General features: G+C 47.0%; 1 protein-coding gene across 1 annotated transcript in view; it reads left to right on the top strand.

The window, feature by feature from the left end:
* The window catches only part of LOC144179907 (uncharacterized), a 518,871-nt gene that overhangs the window by 475,448 nt on the left and 23,010 nt on the right, over positions 1–20,413 (top strand). Inside the window, exons 15-20 of the mRNA XM_077708329.1 lie at positions 6,045–6,310; positions 9,153–9,249; positions 9,949–10,001; positions 10,091–10,187; positions 16,861–16,977; positions 18,664–18,752. Coding sequence (XP_077564455.1) covers positions 6,045–6,310; positions 9,153–9,249; positions 9,949–10,001; positions 10,091–10,187; positions 16,861–16,977; positions 18,664–18,752 — 719 coding nt within the window. The remainder of the gene's footprint in view (positions 1–6,044; positions 6,311–9,152; positions 9,250–9,948; positions 10,002–10,090; positions 10,188–16,860; positions 16,978–18,663; positions 18,753–20,413) is intronic.

The following is a 20,413-nucleotide window of genomic DNA, read 5'->3' as shown; positions in this document are numbered from 1 at the left end:
CTGGGGGTGCCGTGGGTAGCAAAAGAAGGGTAGCAAAAGAAGGGCCGTCCTTGCGCCCGTGCCGGTGCGAGCGCTCTGCCACGTTGCAGCAGTCGAGCCGCACGTCAGTCGAGTGAGCTGTGGTGATGCTGAACCGCAAGATTGCCTGTATGGCTGCGACGATTCTTTCAGGTTGTCCTAAGACGGTCCCATGGATCACCTGTCACGTTCAAGTCACTGCATAACTGAAGGCAGCAATTCATGTCCCGGCATCGTGTATCCAGAGTTAAAGTAGTTGGCATGCTTTCACCAATGCGAGACATGAAAACAGGTATTTTTCCTGCAACTCATAAAAAAACTTAGTATTTCCCGTTTCGCTTTGATGTCAATGGTGCGCGCAAAAAGTGTACTCGCTTTATTGGTTCCTCATTTTGAGTTATTGTTGTTCGACCATCATCAGCTGTCTGGATGAGAACCAAACTGACAACCACTTTATTACGGCGTTTATTGTAATAGGGAAGATGTCAGCTGTCCATGCACAGGCACGCGGCAACACAAGCGTTATCACGGTTTGCCCTTAAAGGAGGCTCCACGGCAAGCATACGCATGTTGCGAGGAAGGTAGCATAGCCGAAATACCCGCGAGGCAAATGATTACAACGGCTGATGATTGCAACGAGTAGATACAATCTATGAAAATTAATGCTGGAGGATGGATGTTAAAAAGAGCAAGACAAGACAACGCGGAATAATCAATGTAAGTTAGTGACATCGTCTGTCAATTTATCAGAATTAGGAAAAAAAAGTGCTCGTTAAATCAACAAAGGAAGAAAAGGAAAGCCGGAAATGAGGAACACCAACAATGGCGTATGGTCAATATTTTTTCTTCGTAAAAGAGATATTATTTTGTGAAATGTTTGAAATAAAGTGGAGAGAAACATGCTCCCTTGGAGGGATCTGAACCCACAATCTCCAGAATACCGGCCCAAGGCCATACCAACCAGACTACCGGCGAGAGTGTGCGCCCCTCCACATTCGTTGCCCTCCAATTACATTCACATAAATGCCACAGGACGGGAAGTGGAGGTATTCCGGTAGTTTTCCCACCCTGTTAGCATCTTTTCCTCACTTTATTTGTTTGAAACATTCAGTAAGTCTGTTTAAACACGAAAAAGTGAAATATTTTCCTTAAACCGTTTTTACTGCTGGCTTTCCTTCGTGTGTTCCCTCAAAGAGCCCGTAATCTTTAATTCTGTTTCGTTACACGCATAGCGAGGGCCTCAGTTCTGGAAGTCTTGGGGTCATACTAGCTTAAGAGGGTTCCCGGTTGGTTGAACGCTCCCGACACATGGCAGATGGTCGAGTCACGTCCCGGTGGTTAAAAAAAAAAAGGTCCCTGTTAAATGCCAAAGGCCAACTGCACTCGAATTTCACCTCGACCAAATTTACTTTTAATGTGTAGCACGCACCAGCAAATCATCTGGGACACGGGTGGTAGGCCGGCCGTTCGCGTAATGGTACCTGGTGCTTCTCTATAGGCCAGAAAATCTGCGTGTGGATGCGTCACTGGAAGCCTTTTTGTGGTTAGTTCCGAAAGCAGTCACGGGTAGGACCATCCGCTTTCCCATCACCACTGGCAAGGTCCCGGAAGCTCGACACGGGTTTTCCGTTTGAATATAAAGAAATCTGCGATGACGTTCGCAAAAGGGAGAATGCTAGGTGTGCAATTATTTTCAGTGCAGCTGTAGTGTTGAAAAATGCGACCTGCATGATCGCCAGGTGGGTGACCGTGCCACCGACCAGCGTTGAGAAGTGAATCCGGGGCATGAAAAGATGATTTTAATTCTTTGTTCATAAAATTTTCCAATTCCTTGGCGTACCATGTTTGTTTAAATGACCACGATGCAGCGTGACAGTGTGATGTCAATTGATTTGACAGAATTGGCTAATCTAGCGCCACAATCATGTCTTACCGTTGCTCAGATGCCCGGGGAAAGCACAAACGGAATTTGGCTAGTTTATTATCTGCGCCAAGCAATTCGTCGTGTTTTTTTCTACGACTGCCATCTTGGCATCACTAGGCTGCTTCCTTCGGTGTGTACGCGGGCACAAAGATACAGTCATTATGTCAGAACGGAGCTATCATATAGGGTACTTTCATGCCACGCTAGACGGCAGTGATCTGCCGTTGCCGCCGCTCTAAAGGGCACAGCCGTGTCGACGCAGTTTCTGCGTCCGAGCTTCCTACGACTCCGCGTTTTTTAAAGACGATAATCTTTCTTCGGCTTTTTGAACGCGAAAACTTTGGTCTGTCTGTCTGAAAAGAATTTTTTATTTTCCTCCTGGGGCATACACAAATACAAAACACTTGTGGTTCCAGGCTCTACCACGTATACACATACATGGTCTACCTGTTATACGTTTGAGAACGTCACGCCTTGCTGGTAACAGAAAGGGATAACACTTTTCACAGAATGAAGCAGGAACTGTCTCTCTGTCTGTAACTCGATTCAGCCACCCTGTCGAAGTAAAACAGAAGCTGCACAATCGGTTTATATACCTACAGCCAAATCTAAACGTCCAAGTCCGGTAACAATGTGCATACTTGTCAGCATTGCTGAACAAGAAGCGAACACTAATAAAAAATGAGGCAGAAAATCAATATGCAGGTAATATTTGCAGTGTTGCTATATAGCGAATTCATAAATTCTTGATATTTGCGATAGGAAATAAAATACTGCATAAAAAAATTCACTCATTCGCCTGCTGTCGCCCGCGCCACTATAGCTTCTAGCGGCGTTTTAAGAAATCAAAACGAAACAGTTACGAAAGGTTCCACCAGATAGCTTCCACGTTCCGCTTGGAACGCACTTGGAGTAGGGCAACGTGGTTCTATAAGCCATGGAGTTTCTTACACTATAAACTAGAGAGGAATCTGGTGCTAGCGTCTATGCGGCTCACATCAAGGCCGTCTGTGTCGTCATGGGCCGCCATCATATTATGCGGTCACCTTAGTTTCATCATTGGCTTGGATTGAAACGTTCTGGCGACCGCAAATTTAAACAAAGTGCCACAAAAACGCGAAGAATGGTGTGCAATTATGCAAGTGGAAAATGAAATAGGCGGTTTTAAAACTAAGGAAAAAGGAACTAAAACGTATTTTTGCCGGGACAGTTGTGCCTCCTATTCTGCAGACCAAGCTGGCAGTTAACAACAATGTTAATATTTTGTGGGAAACTAATTAGAGACTATTATTTTATTAATTTTACCATTAGATCAAACAATGAGTTGTTTGAAGAACTTGGAAATGTTTTTGAGCCTGCCTGTGAAAGCGCCGTCTTCATGGCGAACCAGTGCACCAATTATCAGCTACAGTTTAACAAAACTTGCTGCTGAGCGAGTTGGTTCATATTTGAAGAAAAAAAGCAAAAGTGGCGGTAAGCAATCGTGGGCGAATACAAGATAGGGACTGCCGGAGGCGCCCGTTCCTGTCGTATCTTGTCTTCGTCGAAGTACGTTTTGTTTATTTTTTCGTCAGCTACAAATTTCGCGGCGGCATATTACCCGCTCAGTCATACGTCCTTCGACTGCGGCATGACCAACCTCAGGTACGATCACGCACTGCCTGCTGTTTCACCGAACACGGCTACCACAGAACAGGGAGGATTTCTGCCTCCTCGTAGCTCGTAGACGTGTTAAAGGGACCCAGAAAAGCCTTCTGTAAAAGTTACAAAAGGCCTGTATTGTCACGTAGCACCAATATAGCGATGTAATGCCGTTGGAATTATTGATCTACGTTCAGTATTAGCTGCGCCAGAAGCAATTAAAGGCACCTCTCCCCACTTGCCGATCGACTCCTCCTCCCTCTCTGCCTCCTTCAAAGCAGCTAGCTACATTCCTGCGCCTAGGCTCGCGTCAATCACCGCGGACCCGCCTTTGCCGCCTTTGCCTCGGGATCGCGCAGGAAGGAGGAAGAGCAGCCGGAAGCCAACGCCGCCGGCGGCCGACCTTGCCGGCGATTGGGCGAATCAGGGGGCGCCTTCGCCGTTGCGTCAGCAGCGATCGCCGTTGCGTCACCCGCGGTCGCCGTTGCGTCAGCCGCGGTCGGCTCACTGCGGCGTCGCGCTCATCGGCTGAGAAAGGCGATCTTCAAAAATTGTTCACAAATTATCTGTACAACGTATGGGGCTCACACTTGGCTCAAAAATCCCCCGTTATGTGTTCTACCACCTGAATGCATTTGATTGCCACCTTCACAAAGCTTTTCGGGGTCCCTTTAATGTATAGTGAAGAAAGCAAATCTTGAAAACCGGTTAAGAATCCAATTGTCATGCCAAGCCCAAGTCAAAAGCGGGGGTCTTCCCATAACCCCCCACGAGACATGGATTCCCAGGCGCAGTTTCCTCTCTAGTATACTTACTAAGAAACTCTATGGTAGAAACGTTGTAGTATAGGACGCCTCGAATCACGCGCGTCTCCGCCGTAAGGCAGAGCTGGCATCGAGGCACCCGGCCTGGAGCAGTGGACCGCGGTAAATTTAAATTTACTGGAGCAAACATCTACTGTTTTTACCTTGGGATGAGTGCGACGGGAGAGAAATAGCATGAGAGGCGAGCGGGAAAGCGAAGGGAGGCATTTACTTGACAAATGTTGACGGCAGACTACCGTCTTTCGTCGACGTTTGCAACGAAAGGAGCAGCCACTTTGTTTCGACCGAAATGTCCTAACGTGTTCTCCTGTCACATGCACGACAAAACTTTTTGTAATGTACGGACGCACAAGGGCAAACGATATATAGCCAAAACACCGCATAAGCACCCACTACTAGGAAGTGGTGTCGCCGTACGAGCTGCGGAAACAAGGTAGCTGTCGCAGTAGTAGTCTCAGCGCGTGTGCTTCGAAGGATGAGCGCGTTTTGAGAGAGACGTTTTTGTTGACCCGGTCATTTTTGTTTTCACCATGACGGAGACGACACTCGGCGCATCCTTATCGTTGTCTCTCAGCGTGCAAACAGTGTGCGCCGGGCCGTTATCACTTACTCAGTCGCAAAACATTCGTGGCGCAGTCAGTTACTGTGGGCATTTTATTCTGGCAAAACGGCAACCGGACACATATAACACTCTGCATGCAATGAACTTCCGCATTTGGCAATCGTATGCAGGCATAGATTATGAGTATGGAAGCCCACAGCGATAAACAAAACAGTGAGGGGAGGCTCATTGGTGGATCTTTAAGAGTGTGTGGATCTTTGAGAATAATTGGTGGATCTTGAAGAATAATTTATCTTCCTTGCCAACATAAGGGTCTGCCAGATGCGCACTGTCGCTGTTTTTGTTGTCTAAGGGTACCGGTATTTCGTCACAATCATATGTCGTCCTGTTTTGCCGGTCCCGCACTCGTGCCACAACCGGTGCACAACGTGCACTCGTTGTGCACAATGTTATGTGCACAATGTTGTGCAACGCGTTACAACGCGTGCAAGCGGTTACGGGAAGCGTCGAGAAGACAGACGATGGGCGCGTCGGCAGAGGCAGTGGAGAGAGCGCAGAGTCACCGCAGCCAATGCCGTAGCCGGTTCGGGGCTCGGTTTGGCGTCGTAAACGTGGAAAGTGAGGCTAATTGATAACGAGCATAATAAGACATGCGTACTAGCGAAACAGTATCAAGAACGAAAGAAGAACACTTGACGATGTCTTCCCGTCTCCATGTTCACTCGGTCGTTCCCTGTTCTTCGGTCGCTTCGTCTCCACGAATCGACGGGGCGGCCCGAATTCTTGCTCATATGCCCGTATTATAGTTCCCGTAACAATTAAGCAGCACAGAGATGGGTTGGGAACAAGACGCGTGCATGGCTCGGGCGGACAAAAAGATACCCGAGGCGAAAGCGGCAGAGAAGTTCAAGTGTTTTATTCAGGTCGCAGACGCCTAAGAACCTGTTGGCTCGCTGCCACCTGAAACTACATGTCTCACAACTAAAGAGCTCTCTTTCCGAGCTCACACCCGTCGCGCTGATTAGAAAGTGCTTGACTTCGGTTGTGAGAGGGTGTAAGCGGCGCTCGATAATCCGATGGCGGTGAGACGGACTTTCATTGTGACTTCGTTTTCCCTCATAGTCGATTGACAATCGCTACGAGTGAACAACGCCAGTGCTTGCGGGTTGCGTTCAACTTCATCGACGTGGTTTTCAGTTTCCGAGCCCCACTGTTCGGTGTAAAGCCTTTTGTGAGCACTGGCTCGACCGATCGCTTTGTCGTCAACACATCGAATATGGAATCTTTTGGAGTTCCGGATTGGCTGATATTAATAATCACTGCTGGCATCCTGCTCTATGCGTGAGTTCATGCTTGATTTTTTACATGCTTGCTTTATTACGTGCTCCTTTGTTGATTCTGAAAGCCCGATCGCGAGAACTGGAGAAGTCGAAGAGCGTCTTTGACAATGTTTTGAAATGCTGGTGACCCTGTCCAACGAATCTGACATTCATATTAGTACAGTTAAACCTGGATATAACGGAGTTGACAAAAAGTCGCAATTTTTCGTTATATGCAGGTTTTCGTTACATGCTGGTTTTAAGTTAAGGCTCGCGTGAATGATGCAGAAACGAAACCAAAACGCTAGACATTAGTGACGGTAAACTCACCCTTCAAGAATTTATTCCGCAGGGAAAACTACATGATTTGCGCCTGCTGTGTTCCCACGAGCTCAGTCACTGCACGGCACTACAAGAAAGCAATGGAACGTACCCCCGTATTCCCAAACGTAACTTAAGTATCGCCAGAGTCCTTCAATGCTTTTCTATGGTATCTGCTTTTTTGCTCGTATCTGCTTTTTCGGATTTTCTCGGCGACTCTGGCACTTTTGTCTTTTGACACTTTTCGATGCTTTAGCCCGTTTCAAGGACCAAACTTATGCTGAAAGGGCGCCTTTTCGTGAACTTGATGCGCCTTTTTCGCAGTCAAAATTGATTAGACGGTACCAGCTAGTACACTGTACCGGGCGGTTACGTTCTTTTTCTCTCCGGCGGAGGCGGCATTTAAAATTGCGAGCTTGTCTTGGAAAGACAAAGCTTTTCGTTTTCCGGCTGCCGAATTCACCACTGACGAACGACACCGCAGATAGCACCGACACCATACTCGCACGTGGAAACGCACGGTAGTTTGCGGTTCGGACGAATTAGCGCATTTCTCCGCCCGATTTTCATGAAAAGTAAAAAAAGTAATGGCTCTTGAGCGCAGAAAGTTCCTTACATCAAAGTTAGCCGTCGCAGCGCCTTCGTTAGATAGAGGTCGAAAACAAACGGGCTTAATGAAAAAATTGTGCTTAAATGTAAAAAGGTGTAAATAAATGTACCAGGGTATAAGGAACACACATATTTAAACTATACTTTAAGATCAAGAATGAAAATAAAGGAACACAAATTTTATTTATATAAATCTGGGATTTGAGGTCAAAATGCCCAAGAATGCGCGGTGGCTGAATGGCCAAGACGTTCCAGCACTGAGGCCGTTTGTATGATGTCGGCGCAAAAACAAGGACAGCAATGTGCCTTTTCGGCGCACATAAAAGATTCCCAAATGCTCTAAAGTAATTTGTGTCCCGTTACTACGGAGTTTCTCATAGTTCAGATATATCTGGGTCGCATAAAAACTCCTTGAATTTGACTTTTGTTTGCTTCTGTAGATAAAAACACAACTGAATCTTAACACCGACCTCGCAAATGTGATTCGCAGCGGGTGCCTGTTTAAGAGCGGTTTGAATATTCTAGTTTCATTCACACTAATGTCCTCGCGGTGCAGGGTATACGCCAGACTATTTTTCACCGCAATTATACCTGTGCAGCTCTGGGTTGAGTTTTGGTCGTGTTTGCAAGGCTTTACCAGCTGGGCACTCGTTTTTTTTAAAACACAGAATGAACTGCAAAAAAACCTGGTTTCAGCAAAACATTTGTACATGCGTCACGAAGTCTGCACATCCCACCTTTTATTCGTCCATCTTGGCGCAGGGACGTAGACAAGAAGCATAGCAGACCTGTTGTGTTTCTATCCTGGGCATGGATCTCGCGAATCACTTTCAGGTCCCTAGGTTGCATACTCGTTATCAACAGCGTTTCACCATAGTCACCGAACTCTGCGTTCTTGTTGATTCCTTTGAAAGAGTAATTAACCCCGAATTTTCATGAAGCTGTTGTAGTTAGCGTGTGTTAGTAGTCCCATTAAAGCTGAAACATGTTCCAGCGACTGGTTCAGGAAACCAGAAATTTGGGGCCTTTTATTTTCAGTCGGTTTGGGGGGCTGCTTTTGGTTTTGGTGGGTTTGGAGGGTCGCTCTCCTGTCGTCGTCTTCGTCGTCGTGATCGTCGTCTCATCTTTGTCACGGTACTAAAACACCGAGAAACTCGTTTACGCCTCGCGCTAGAACGTAACGCGTACTAAAAAACACCGGGTCACTGGTTTACGCCTAGAGTTGGAGCGCTTCGTAACGCCTACTAAAAAACACCGGAACACTCGTTTACGCCTCGCGCTAGAACGTAACGCGTACTAAAAAACACCGGGTCACTCGTTTACGCCTAGAGTTGGAGCGCTTCGTAACGCGTACTAAAAAACACCGGGACACTCGTTTACGCCTCGCGCTAGAGAGCTTCCTGCTTCAAAGACAAGATACTTTTACAGCAGAGCTGTATATCTCTACACCCCAACGGCTTCATCTCCGTTGGCAATAATGCCAAGGCGCCAAGAATGCACTTATAGACTGCACGGTTCGCCCCTCCCCGGGTTCCACGTTAGTGGAGCTGGCCCGGGATTTTTATCTTGGTATTTGATCTCAGACATGACAATGCGGCACACGTATGTGGAGATTACGGCGCAATTTATACTTGAGGCCGCACTGAGCAGTCTTCAAACATTCAGATAACTGAACATTTATCTTGTACCGGAGCGTCTCAAAGCCCTGCCTTATCTCCACGGACAGCAGAGGCGAGCGCGTCCCCTTTGGAGATTGACAGATGGCTAAACCTGAAGTTCTTGAATGTAAACCGGGGGTGTTACCACTACCCCATACATAGACCGCGCAGCCCCTTTTAGATGCAACTTTACTCTTTACGTTATACATGAGATGAGTACATGCGGCTTCTGATCGCGCTTGTCCTCCGGCGTCGCTTCTTGGTCTGATGTCACAGGTACGCAGCTAGAAACAGGAACTACTGGAAGAAGCAGAACGTCCCCCATGAGCCGTTTTTCTTGTTTTTCGGTCCCATCATGCGGCGGTTAACAAAGGTGAGCAGCGCCAAGTTTAGCCCTCTGTGTTGGAGGGTGTCGAGCAATGTGCATAGCTACCACTGAGCGTGGTTTGGCAGGCATGGGCCGTAAGCTCACCGGAAATTGCAAGAATTTAGCTGCTTTCGGATGAGTCCCCGACGGCGTGCAGCGGGCATCGTGGGTGTTTTTGTTGCTTGGGGAATAGATGAAACATGTAGGGAAAATTTTTGCATTGCTCTCTCAACAGAGCGAGAAGCAGACGAGCAGAGACTGAAAGTGGAGACAGCGTGCGGTGAGCCTTCGGAACGCTGGCCCCGTTGCCATGGAAAGAAGTAGAAGCGGAGAACGCCAGCTACAGCTGCCTTCACCGTTAACCATTAACCTTATTTTCGAATGAACGTTACAATCAGAAAATTTATCTATACATCACGGTCCATGGCAGAAGTTTAACAGGTTTAGATACTAATGTCAAAAAAGTTGTGTATTCTTTCATCATTAACGAGAATGGAAACAGGGATGTCAACGAAGGACTATCATATAACCATGAAGTTTCGAAGTATTCAAACGAGGTTGATACGTCTAGTGTCCTCAAAGTGTATGCTGATTATTTGTATGCTGAATGTGATTGATTATTTAGAACTGCCAAAGCTGAGTTTACAGGGAAAGTCAACCACACTCGGTCAGAACGGCACATGAAATTTCGTTTTTTTTTTCTAGCCGGATCACTTGGAGGACCAAACGCACTACAAGAAGCTCGGCAGGGTGTTTGGGTGAGCTGATTCAGAACAAGTCACTTACGATAGATGGACATTTTTGGCATTTCATTTACGCATTATTCTTATCTGGTGATTACTTTCAGCGTCTACGAGGGTGGAAAACCAACGCTTATGGTTGGAGAACCGGATCTGGTAAAGCGTATTCTCGTAAAAGACTTCGCAGCCCTCTCAGATAGGCTGGTACGTAACATATTCTCCGGTAAATTTCTGCTATAGGTTAATCTTGTATTTCAGTGCAACCATACATACACGGACAAATACAACGTAAAATGACGCAAGCGCGTTCCATGGCCTTTGAGCTTTTGCCTTTGTGTGGTTTCGCTGTAATACAAGATGAATCTACACCAACTTGCCGAAATTGGTACGTTACGTTAATTCGCTATACGCTGTCAACACCAACTGCCTTCACGTGATATCGTATAAGCTGATATGAATAAACTGGGCATAGCACCGTGTGACGTTAATTCAGGCTGTTTCAGGGCTAATTAGCTGAAAATACCGGTTTTTCAGACGAACACATGGACAAGTCCTCCTTTGTAATGCAAGCTATCGATGCTCTCATTTCTGCCCACAAACAAAACTGCTCTGTTGCTGACTTCTGACCATTTTGTGAACTCAGACTCAAATGGAAACATGTAAACTTCACTGCAGTTCTACTTTCAGGAGCCGAACACACTACTGGTATATCAGGTCATCCTCTTTATTTCTTCATAGCTGTTTGGGCCGACCTAATTTTAGTTCCAGTTTCTTAGCAAGTCCCCGTGTTTGCACGCCCTTTAAGTCATCAGCGGTCATCGAGGCAGACGTTATCAAGAAGAACGATAGGAGTGACGCTTAGAGGTAGGATGCGAGTGCCTTAAGTTATATGGCAAGATTAGGGGGACGATATGCTGTCTTAATGGAGACAAAGAAGCGGAGTTGGGCTACATGTGTAATGCGGAGAAGTGACCACCAGTGGGCCACCAGAGTAGTGGAGTGGTTACCGAGACACGGGACTAGATGTTGAATGCCAGTGACTCCATGGAGGGATGAAGTGGGAGATCTGGTAGCAAAGAATAAACTCGGGCAGCGCAGCATAGGAGCAATTGGAAGTAAGGGGGAGAGGACTTGATGCTATAATCATCATTATCATTATCAGCCTGTCTACGCCCACTGCAGGGCAATGGCCTCTGTCATAGATCTCCAATTATCCCGGTCCTGTGCTAACTGCGGCCAATTTATCCCCGCAAGCTTCTTAATCTCATCTGCCCACATAACGTTCTGGCACCCCCTGCCACGCTTGCCTTCTCTAGGGATACACTCTGTTACCCGTAATGACCAACGGTTATCTAGCCTTCGCATCACATGCCCTGCGCACACCCATCTCTCCTTTTCCTTAATTTCTACTAATATGCCCTTAACATGCGTTTGTTCCCTGACCCACCCCGCTTTCTTCTTGTCCTTTAATGTTACACCTATCATCGTCCGTTCGATTGCTCTCCGACTCGTCCTCAATTTAAGCTGAACCCTTTTAGTGAAACTCCAAAGTTTCTGCCTCGTAGGTGAGATGCGGTAAGACGCAGCTGTAATATACACTTTCTTCTGAGGGGCAATGTCCCTGAAGAAGAAAGAAGTTGTTTCTTGATGGTGTAATGGACATAAAATAGGCTGCTACTGCTGCTGCTGATGATGATGGTGACAAGGATAATAATGATGTTATTACATCACAAGTCCGACTAATCACTGCGCTTATGGGAGGCCACTGAAGTCACTTTCAGGGAATCTTGAGACACCATGCTGGCATATCTGGAAAGGAGGCGGCGACACACTGCTGGCTTTTGGGGACAACTCAGCAGTCGTGGCAGAAATGTCTTTTTCATAGTCAGGCGTCAAGTACCTAGATCCCTAGTTTAAACAGAAGCAACGGCTCGTTTGATGACGAAAAGGCTGCCCCCTTGTACAAAGGTTGTCCATCACTAAATACTCAATAACGTTACCAATAACCGCGAATCTGCATTTTATTCTCCATCTCGATCTTCCGCCTCGATGAAGCATATACGACCAGATTTGTGTGTGTACGCATACGCAAGAGAACTTCTTCTGACCACAGCTATACCGCTGATCAGTGGATGCTGCCGTTGGGTGCATGTCCATTTGCTTTACCAACGGCACCTGTATAAACATTGCCTAACGCGTGAGCGAAAAATGGCCAAACAGCCACTCTCCTGCTGCTCTCCTACCCTTTCCCGCTCCGTAGCCTTCCTGTGTGCTTTCATGTCCGCCAGCCAGCGCCGCTTCTCGGAAACTATGCAAAATAGTTGAAATTTCGTCTAGCGTTCCCCAGGCGGTGCTCCTACGCCTTCTGGTTTATCACTATGCCTTGACCGCGTCTTGGTCTGACGCTGATACAAGACGATGGTTCAAGACGCTGGCAGCGTCTTGGTCTGACGCTGATAAAACCGCCTGCGCCACGGCGAACGCAAAACCCCTTGTGGTCCCGCAGACTGATGCGGGCTTTCCGCCCTTACATACTGGGATAACGGGCACCGAAATTTTCTGAGTGGGGCATCCCCCCCCCCCCCCCCCCCCCCCCTGTCCCCTCTGCGTTCTGGCCTTGTTTTGTCCACGTTGTTCGACTCCGCATCAGTACAGAGTTTTAAAATTGAGGAGTGTACTGTAAAATCACCTTTACCGCGTGGCTGGAAGCTCAACTGCTTATCCTTTTGTTTTCCATAATCTCTTGAAATTTACAAGCACGTGCTATTTTTTTGGAATGTAATGGTAGCAGTGAGCGCTTGAAGAAAATGTATACGCAATTTTTTCTTCCCTAAATCCTCCAGGCAGAAATATATCAGTATAACCAGTGGTTGTACCATCCGAAAATACAGTTTTTGTGTTTGTTATTTGTCTATCTGGTAATTAATACGTTCTTATACTATTTCAGTTCCGCCTACTTCAGTCATTTTGCAAAAAATGCAGCAGGTATCAAGCGAGCGACACATTGAACGAGATCCCCAGTGCGCCCCAGAACTAACGCCCCATCACGGCTAAGATGTGAGCAAGTAAAACGGCTTTTGAAACCCAACAGGCAAGCTGATAGGCACACGTTGTAGAAGTGGGTGCAGCGCTCGCAACTCGCGGGCAGTGACATAAGGCGGCACGTCCGCCAGCGCGCACCACATAGCAGATGAGTGCCTGAACTAAGCGTCCCTACTGCCCCCATTGGAAAGCGGGCGACGCGTTAGGCAATGTTTATACAGGCAGCATTGGCTGTACCGAATACAGCATGACACGCGGATGCCTCTGTCCTAGTTTGACCTTCCTGGACGAACGTTCATTCACGATTGACGCAAACATATCCCGCAGGAGCCAACCGAATGAAGCAAAGGCCCTCTCTGGTAACACTCACTGGCCTTTTGCAAGAGGCGACGCACTCGCTTTAGCTTTATTGACTTGTACACTGAGTAGCGTTAGGTTTTGAATAGCTTTTTGCATGTTAGAACTGCATAATGCTACAATTACGAAAACCGACGTTCGGAATGCGGAGTTAAGCTTTTTGTCATATTCAGCACTGACAGCGTATCCCGTGTCATGAATGGCTAAATTTCTGCTTTCAGGAAAGCTGTTGACTTCAGGGTAATGACGTCCTTATTACTGCAGTAACTCACCTTTTTCTGCGCTTTGAGCTTGCTGTAAATTCTCCGAGGCATGATGTTGTGCTCCGGGTTGTGTTCGTGGCGTTGCTTGAAACTCTACAAACATGCTAGACGTGGGTACTGCTAATATCGTGTGGAGATAGTGTGGATAGAGAAAAAAAATCAACGTGGCCAAAAAAAAAAAAAACAACAACCCAAGAAATGCACGTACGCTGGAACGGATTCAACCGCACGCACTTGAATGAACAATTTATTGTTACTATAGAAAGCAAAGTCCACCAGCAGGCTTATAGTTTGTCTCACCTAAGGGTGGTGGACACCGGAACGCCTGCTGGTATGGTGGTGTGGGGGATGGGGAAAACAGGCAGGCAGGAAAGGGAGAAGAGATAGAGAGAGGGAGGGGATACTTATTCAGTAAAAAATCGATTTTGTAGAATTCAAATTTGGCGCCCTTCGAAGACCGCCTCATAGTCTCTACAATGGCAGAAAGAGGGCGCCACGAGTCCGCTAGAAGTAGGAGTTCCTTTATAAACATCCCCTTCGCGAGGGGCACGATCAAATGCAGAGCATTTCTGGGGCGCACGACGTTAAGTAGTTTGCGTTACGTTAATGTTGTTGCACTTGTGGTAACTGCTGACGAGAGAGCGCTCGTCAGCAGTAATTTGAATGAGTCAACGATATAAGGCGCGTCCGTAGCCTCCCATTCTGTGTCGGCTTTGTGGCGTAGTGGGTAGAGCACCATGTACATTGCGTTCCGCCCGCAGGGTCGAGGGATCGAAACCTGACGCCGGATAGTATTTTCTTTTATATAGTGTAGGGGGAGGGGTGCGGACAACGACGGTGCGGACTACGACGGGACAACGCGGGTGACTATATGAGTTACTGAAATGTTCTGCATTTAAAACAAGTTAATTAGAAAACTCGAAGGGTGCCATGAAATTGTTCGAATTAGGCGGAGTTCAAATGAGCGGACGGGTGCTACAATGAATGGACATCGCGCCACTCTGCGCGGGCAGAGCACAAAGAAGCCGCCTCTGGACTCGTTATCCCGACTCATGTGATACTATACGTTAGCTGCGCACGCCACGCGATCGCGCTTCCAGACCTGCGACCGCGGAACAAAGAAAACAATGAAGGAAGCTCACACTAATGCGTAAGACTTGGTGGTAGCGAAGCTGTACGCAACAGTAGCGTTTTTTGTCTTTTTCTCCTCACGGTATTTAAACCTTGCCGCTGTACGAGGGACCACAGCTGGATGTCCGTCTTCCTCTATCACACACGGTTCTGCGCCGCACGTGGTCTCGTGGCCTTCCTTCGAGGCGCGCGCTTATCGCTGCGGCGCGGCCTCCTCACCTTCCTGGGTCACGTCCCGCACACGAGTCGCGCGCACGTCCCCTTTCCCTCCTCACCTATCTCTCCTCTACCGCCTATCTCTCCCCGTTATCGGGCCGCTGCTCCGTGCCGGGTGCTTGCGGAAGGGGGTGTGGTTTGACGTCCAGCGCTCAAGGACAAAACTGTTCACCCCGCGAAGATTGCCCGAGGTAGCATAGTGGAGCTTGCGCTACAAAACCTGCAACGGCATGCGCCGGAGCACTGGCGCCGGCGGCGCAGCGCCCGCAGTGGTAGACAAATAAGCAGCCGCAGCAGCGTAGCGCGCACGCTACGCTGTTGTTTTTCTCGTTCTTTTTTGCATCTCCAGCAAGTTTGATTCGGTTTGGATTTGCAACACATTGTAATCACTCTGGGCTGACTTCTGCGAGCAACGATGGAAACCAGGGGATTCATGTTCGAATTAACCGTTCCGAATTTTTGGGTTCGAAATTTCGAATTATCGGGTTCGAAATTCGGGTTCGAAATTCGAATTCGAATTATCGGGTTCTAAAATTTTTTCCCATTGATATATACAGGTCTGTGGCGGGAAAAGGGCGTCAGTTAGAATTTACTGTAAGTTCGAATTAACCGAGTTCGAATTAACCGAGTTCGAATTAACTAGCTTTTACTGTATACATATTTCAGGACTATATACTAAAAACAAACAAACAGGCGAAACCACCAAAACAAACAAACGAAAATGCGACATCACCTCACGTTTGCCTAGTGAGCTCATCAAGTACTCTTCACGCGACCTACATGCTCCAAGCGGTGTTTTCACGACGGCAGATAGTGGCGTAGTACCTTGAGTCACACTGCACACCTTAGGGAGATGGGAATGGGCGGTGGATACCATGCAGCATGGCGCAGAACGCACGGAAGTATGGAAAGCGTTTCGTGGTTGGTACCGCTACTTTGTGTGGCGCCGAGGAGGAGGAATTGCCATACTACAGTCGAACCTCGATATAACAAAGTAGTGTCGGGACAGTAATGCAGTTGGTTATATCCGATATTCGTTGTAACAGCAGAGCTATAAATAGGCTCAAACCAATCGGCAATCTGGATACCGCAAAACTCGTTGATACAAACACGAAATATTTTAAGCTCCGAACCCACTATAAACAAGGTTGCCCTTATTTCAAGCTCAAAGAACCATAACACGAAACGCGAAATTACAACAGCACAAAGTTCACCTGACGAAACAGGCCTGCCTTCTTATATTTTTGAGGAAGGATGTGATCTTCGCCTGGTGGCGATTCCCAGCACTGAGCAGGACGAAAAATTTCACAGGGTCCACGAACAAAAAGGCCATTTATACCTCTGAAATTTGGGACGCCGGGATTTTCTCAAAGTAACTTCTCAGCCTACTGGCCAATATTTCTTCGTTATATCCAATATCGCGCGCGGCTGTTATGGTTTGAGCTTTGTTATAAAGGAATAAGTGTAATTAAAATGAAGCGTGACCAACCAAAGCTCGTATTTAGTTCGCTATAGCCGGTAATTTGTTATATCAGTTTTTGTTATAACGAGGTTCAACTACTACTTTCCTGGATTCCTGGATACTCCACGGACAAGACTCAACGTTACAGCATAAACGCCAATGGCTGGTCCAGGAGAAGTTAGAGGAGGGGGCGTTGCCCTCTCCTCATAGAACGGATTCTAAACTAGCATTGCTAAAGCAACACCGCGGGTGCTAGCCCCACCAGTCATGTTTCAAGAACGCAAAACCTTACAGGTAAATAAAAAGAATATCGACCTGGGTCCGCCTCATGTGGAGGTTAAGTGTTTTTTTTAACTCTCGCACAGAGAAGCCGAATCTCACTCCGCACATTTCTTCTTCGGTTTAGCCGATCAAGTTTTTTGACCCGGTCCTCGACAATATGCTGGGAGCACTGCCATCGGAACAGTGGAGAAAGATACGAACCGCAGTCAGTCCGGCTTTCACTACGGGCAAGCTTCGAAAGGTGAGCACCACGTAGGACAGCAACGGGCCGGCAGAGCGCAAAGCAGGGAACGACCGTTTAGGAAGGCTGTGAGTTTCAGCGTTAACTGAGGTCATTATTGATTGCAGGTAAACTTGATAAAACTGATCGTTTAATTGATTAATAGTAGTCGACTGGTTGAATTATTTAATTGATAAACCGTTTTATCAGTTCGGGTCCAATACCTGTATTTTGGAATGTAATGATCTATAAGTGACCATGCAGGGGCGTTGAGTCTCAAATCGAGGTGAAGCTGCTACTGACATAAATTAGTTTATAAATTTGTATTTGTATTTGCATAAATTAGTATAAAGTTGTAGTTATATATAAATTTGTATAAATATATATGTACGTACGTACGTTGGTTTGTATGTATGTATGTATGTATGTATGTATGTATGTATGTATGTATGTATGTATGTATGTATAGAGGTATGTATGTATGTATGTATGCATGTATGTATAGATGTATGTGTGTATGTATGTATGCATGTATATTCGTAAAGTCATACACCAATGAAATGAGGACACAAAAATATGAACCTATAACACGCAAGATCAAAGAATATGGATAGTGGGGATAAAATAATAGCTCGCTCGTGGTATATTTGGAAATGCACATTTTCAATCTTTGTTAGTGCAACAAAGCCACGGGACAGTTGCACGCAAAGAAAACACGCTATTTGCGTGTTCTGGATGATATTTTTCTGTTCGCGTTTCATGTGTTCATGACTGCACGTATATATATGTATCTATGTGTTGTGGAATATGTGGGGTTCTTGGGGCCTACCAAGCCAGTACTCCTGCCTAGGCCACTACGCTAGCTCCCGGCATGTCAACCAAGTGGGCTCCGGCGCCTACTTCAGCCCAGCGAGGTTCGCCGATACAAGAACACAGTAAAGAGTAGTGCCGAAGCCCAGCCGTTTATTTGGGAATTCCCAAAGCATGCGAGCACGAAGCTCGACGGCGTTTACGAATCACGGCATCCTGGTCGTAATCGCGAACGGGAGGCAGGCACTCACGGGGCGCGACAAAAAGTCCCCACCTGAGATACATGGTCCGCCGCCGCCGTGCTGTTCCGCCGAAGTCACCCAGACCAGACCTCCGATCGGACTCTCTCTGTCTTCCGCGCACACACTACTGCGCAGCCAGCGCGCCTATTTAGCGCACGGACCGGTGGTGCTATCTCTCGGGGCAGCGACGAACCAGCGGAGCACCGGACTGGTTTCAACGCATCGCGTCTCCCAGCGCGCACCGGCTCGGGATAGGGGGTCGCGGTTCTCCGCGATTCTCATAGCGTGTGTATGTATGCACGTATGCATGTGCATGTATGTATATGTGCACATGGGGTCTGAAGGCGTGTATTTATGTACGCATGTATGCATGCAGTATGCATGTTAGTATGCACATTTCAAAAATATTTGCAGCTTACGTTTTTTATCGCTGCGGTGACGTTCCTCACGTACAAAGCTGAGGGGGGATGTGAAGGGCAGGCGAGGTGTGTGGGGATGTGAAAACAAAGACGGATACGTCAAACAACGTCGTCAGAAAGATACGTTAGTCATAAAAACTTTCACTCCTTTTGAAAGGAGTGAAAGCTTTTGACATCCCCTTAACAAGCTGAAATAGAATTACAAACGACAAACAGTCTTGCTGCGTCTTTTTCAGATGACTGATCTGATTCTGGAATGCGTCAGGACAACGTGTGAACATTTGAAGGAAGCCGCTGAGCAGAAGAAAGATGTGGACATGAAGGAGTACGTTGATTGGTGATTGATTGATTGATTCTGGTGTTTAACGCGCCGACGCAACGCAGGCGATGAGGCGCGCCGTAGTGGAGGTCTCCGGATTAATTTTGACCACCTGGGTATCTTTATCGTGCGCCGAAATCTCGAGCACACGGGTGTTTTCGCTTTGCCCCTCCATCGGAGAAGCGGCCCCCACGGCCCGGAATCGAACCCGTGTCCTTGGGCACAGCAGCAAAACGCCATAGCCACTGAGCCACCACGGTGGGTCGAAGGAAAATGTTGAACGAGATGATCTTTTAATGCGAAAGCAATCTCAAACTTGAAAACGCTCTTAATTCTGATAGTACGTTTGTCAGGAGAGCGAGACAGAGAGAGCGAGAGAGAGAGAGAGAGAGAGAGAGAGAGAGAGAGAGAGCGAGAGCGAGATATATATATATATATATATATATATATATATATATATATATATATATATATATATATATATATATATATATATATATATATATATATATATATATATATATATATATATATATATATATATATAGAGAGAGAGAGAGAGAGAGAGAGAGAGAGAAAAAAAAAAAAGAAAGAGAGAGAGATAGAGAGAGAGAGAGACGGGTGGAGAACCGGGTGGAGACGTCAGTAGCTCGGCGGGTGATCAGGGTGGACTGCACCCCTGGGTCTGGGCTACGCAGTGCCTCCTCATGTGCACGGAAAATGGATGTTGCGTTATTGTGGTATACTTCTCACGTAAATGCCTGTATAGCAAATAAGTGAATCCAGTGTGATTGGTACGTTCTATGTATTCCCCGTTACGATTGGTATGTTGCGTACAAGCAGTTGCAGCAGGTCACACTGCAAGCGAAGCGGCTATTCCTCGTGGCTATTTCTAATGAGCCGCGTCTCCGCTCTCATAGCGCTGCGTACTGCCACAGGCTATATATGCATCCTTGTACAGAGCTTTGTGAGCTTTGGGGTAAACACTATAGTGCTAAGCGAAAGCTTGTACAGTTAAACCTGGATGCGACGATGTTGACAAAACCTCGGAATTTTTCGTTACATCGAGGTTTTCATAACGTGCAAGTTTCGAGTTATGGCTCACGCAAATGAAGCAGAAACGAAGCCGAAGTGCTACAAATCAGTGAAGGTGCACTAACCCCTCATGGATTCATTTCCCAGCGAAAAACTGCGTGAGTTGCACCTGCTTTCGCACGAGCCCAGGCTCTACACTGCGCCCCCCAAAAAAGCAAGGTCATTTACCTGTATTAACAAACGTAACTTAGGAATCACTTTTGACTTTTGACACTTTTCGGTGCTTTAACGCGTTACAAGAACCAAACGTATGCCGAAAAGGTGCCTTTTCGCGAACTTGACGCTCTTTACCGCACTCAAGATTGTAGAATGTTGAGAGGGTGCTAGCTGGGGTACGACGTGGGAACATTCTTCTTTCTCGCCAGCGGAGATGGCATTTAAAATTGTGCGCTTTTCTTGAAAAGATACAACTTTTCGTTTTCTAGCAGCAGCACTCATCACCGACGAACCGATACCACTGATAGAATTGGAGACGCGCGACTACACGCCGACAGGACGGCTTAGCACCTCAAAACTTAAGCCTGGAACCGAAAGCGCACTCACACGTGGAAACGCACCGTAGTTTGCGGAGC

Source organism: Haemaphysalis longicornis, unplaced genomic scaffold (assembly GCF_048455015.1).
Source record: "Haemaphysalis longicornis isolate Haplotype H1 unplaced genomic scaffold, Haemaphysalis longicornis Haplotype H1 scaffold_4, whole genome shotgun sequence".
NCBI classification, from domain to species: Eukaryota; Metazoa; Arthropoda; class Arachnida; order Ixodida; family Ixodidae; genus Haemaphysalis; species Haemaphysalis longicornis.
This window is presented reverse-complemented; position numbering and strand designations above follow the sequence as displayed.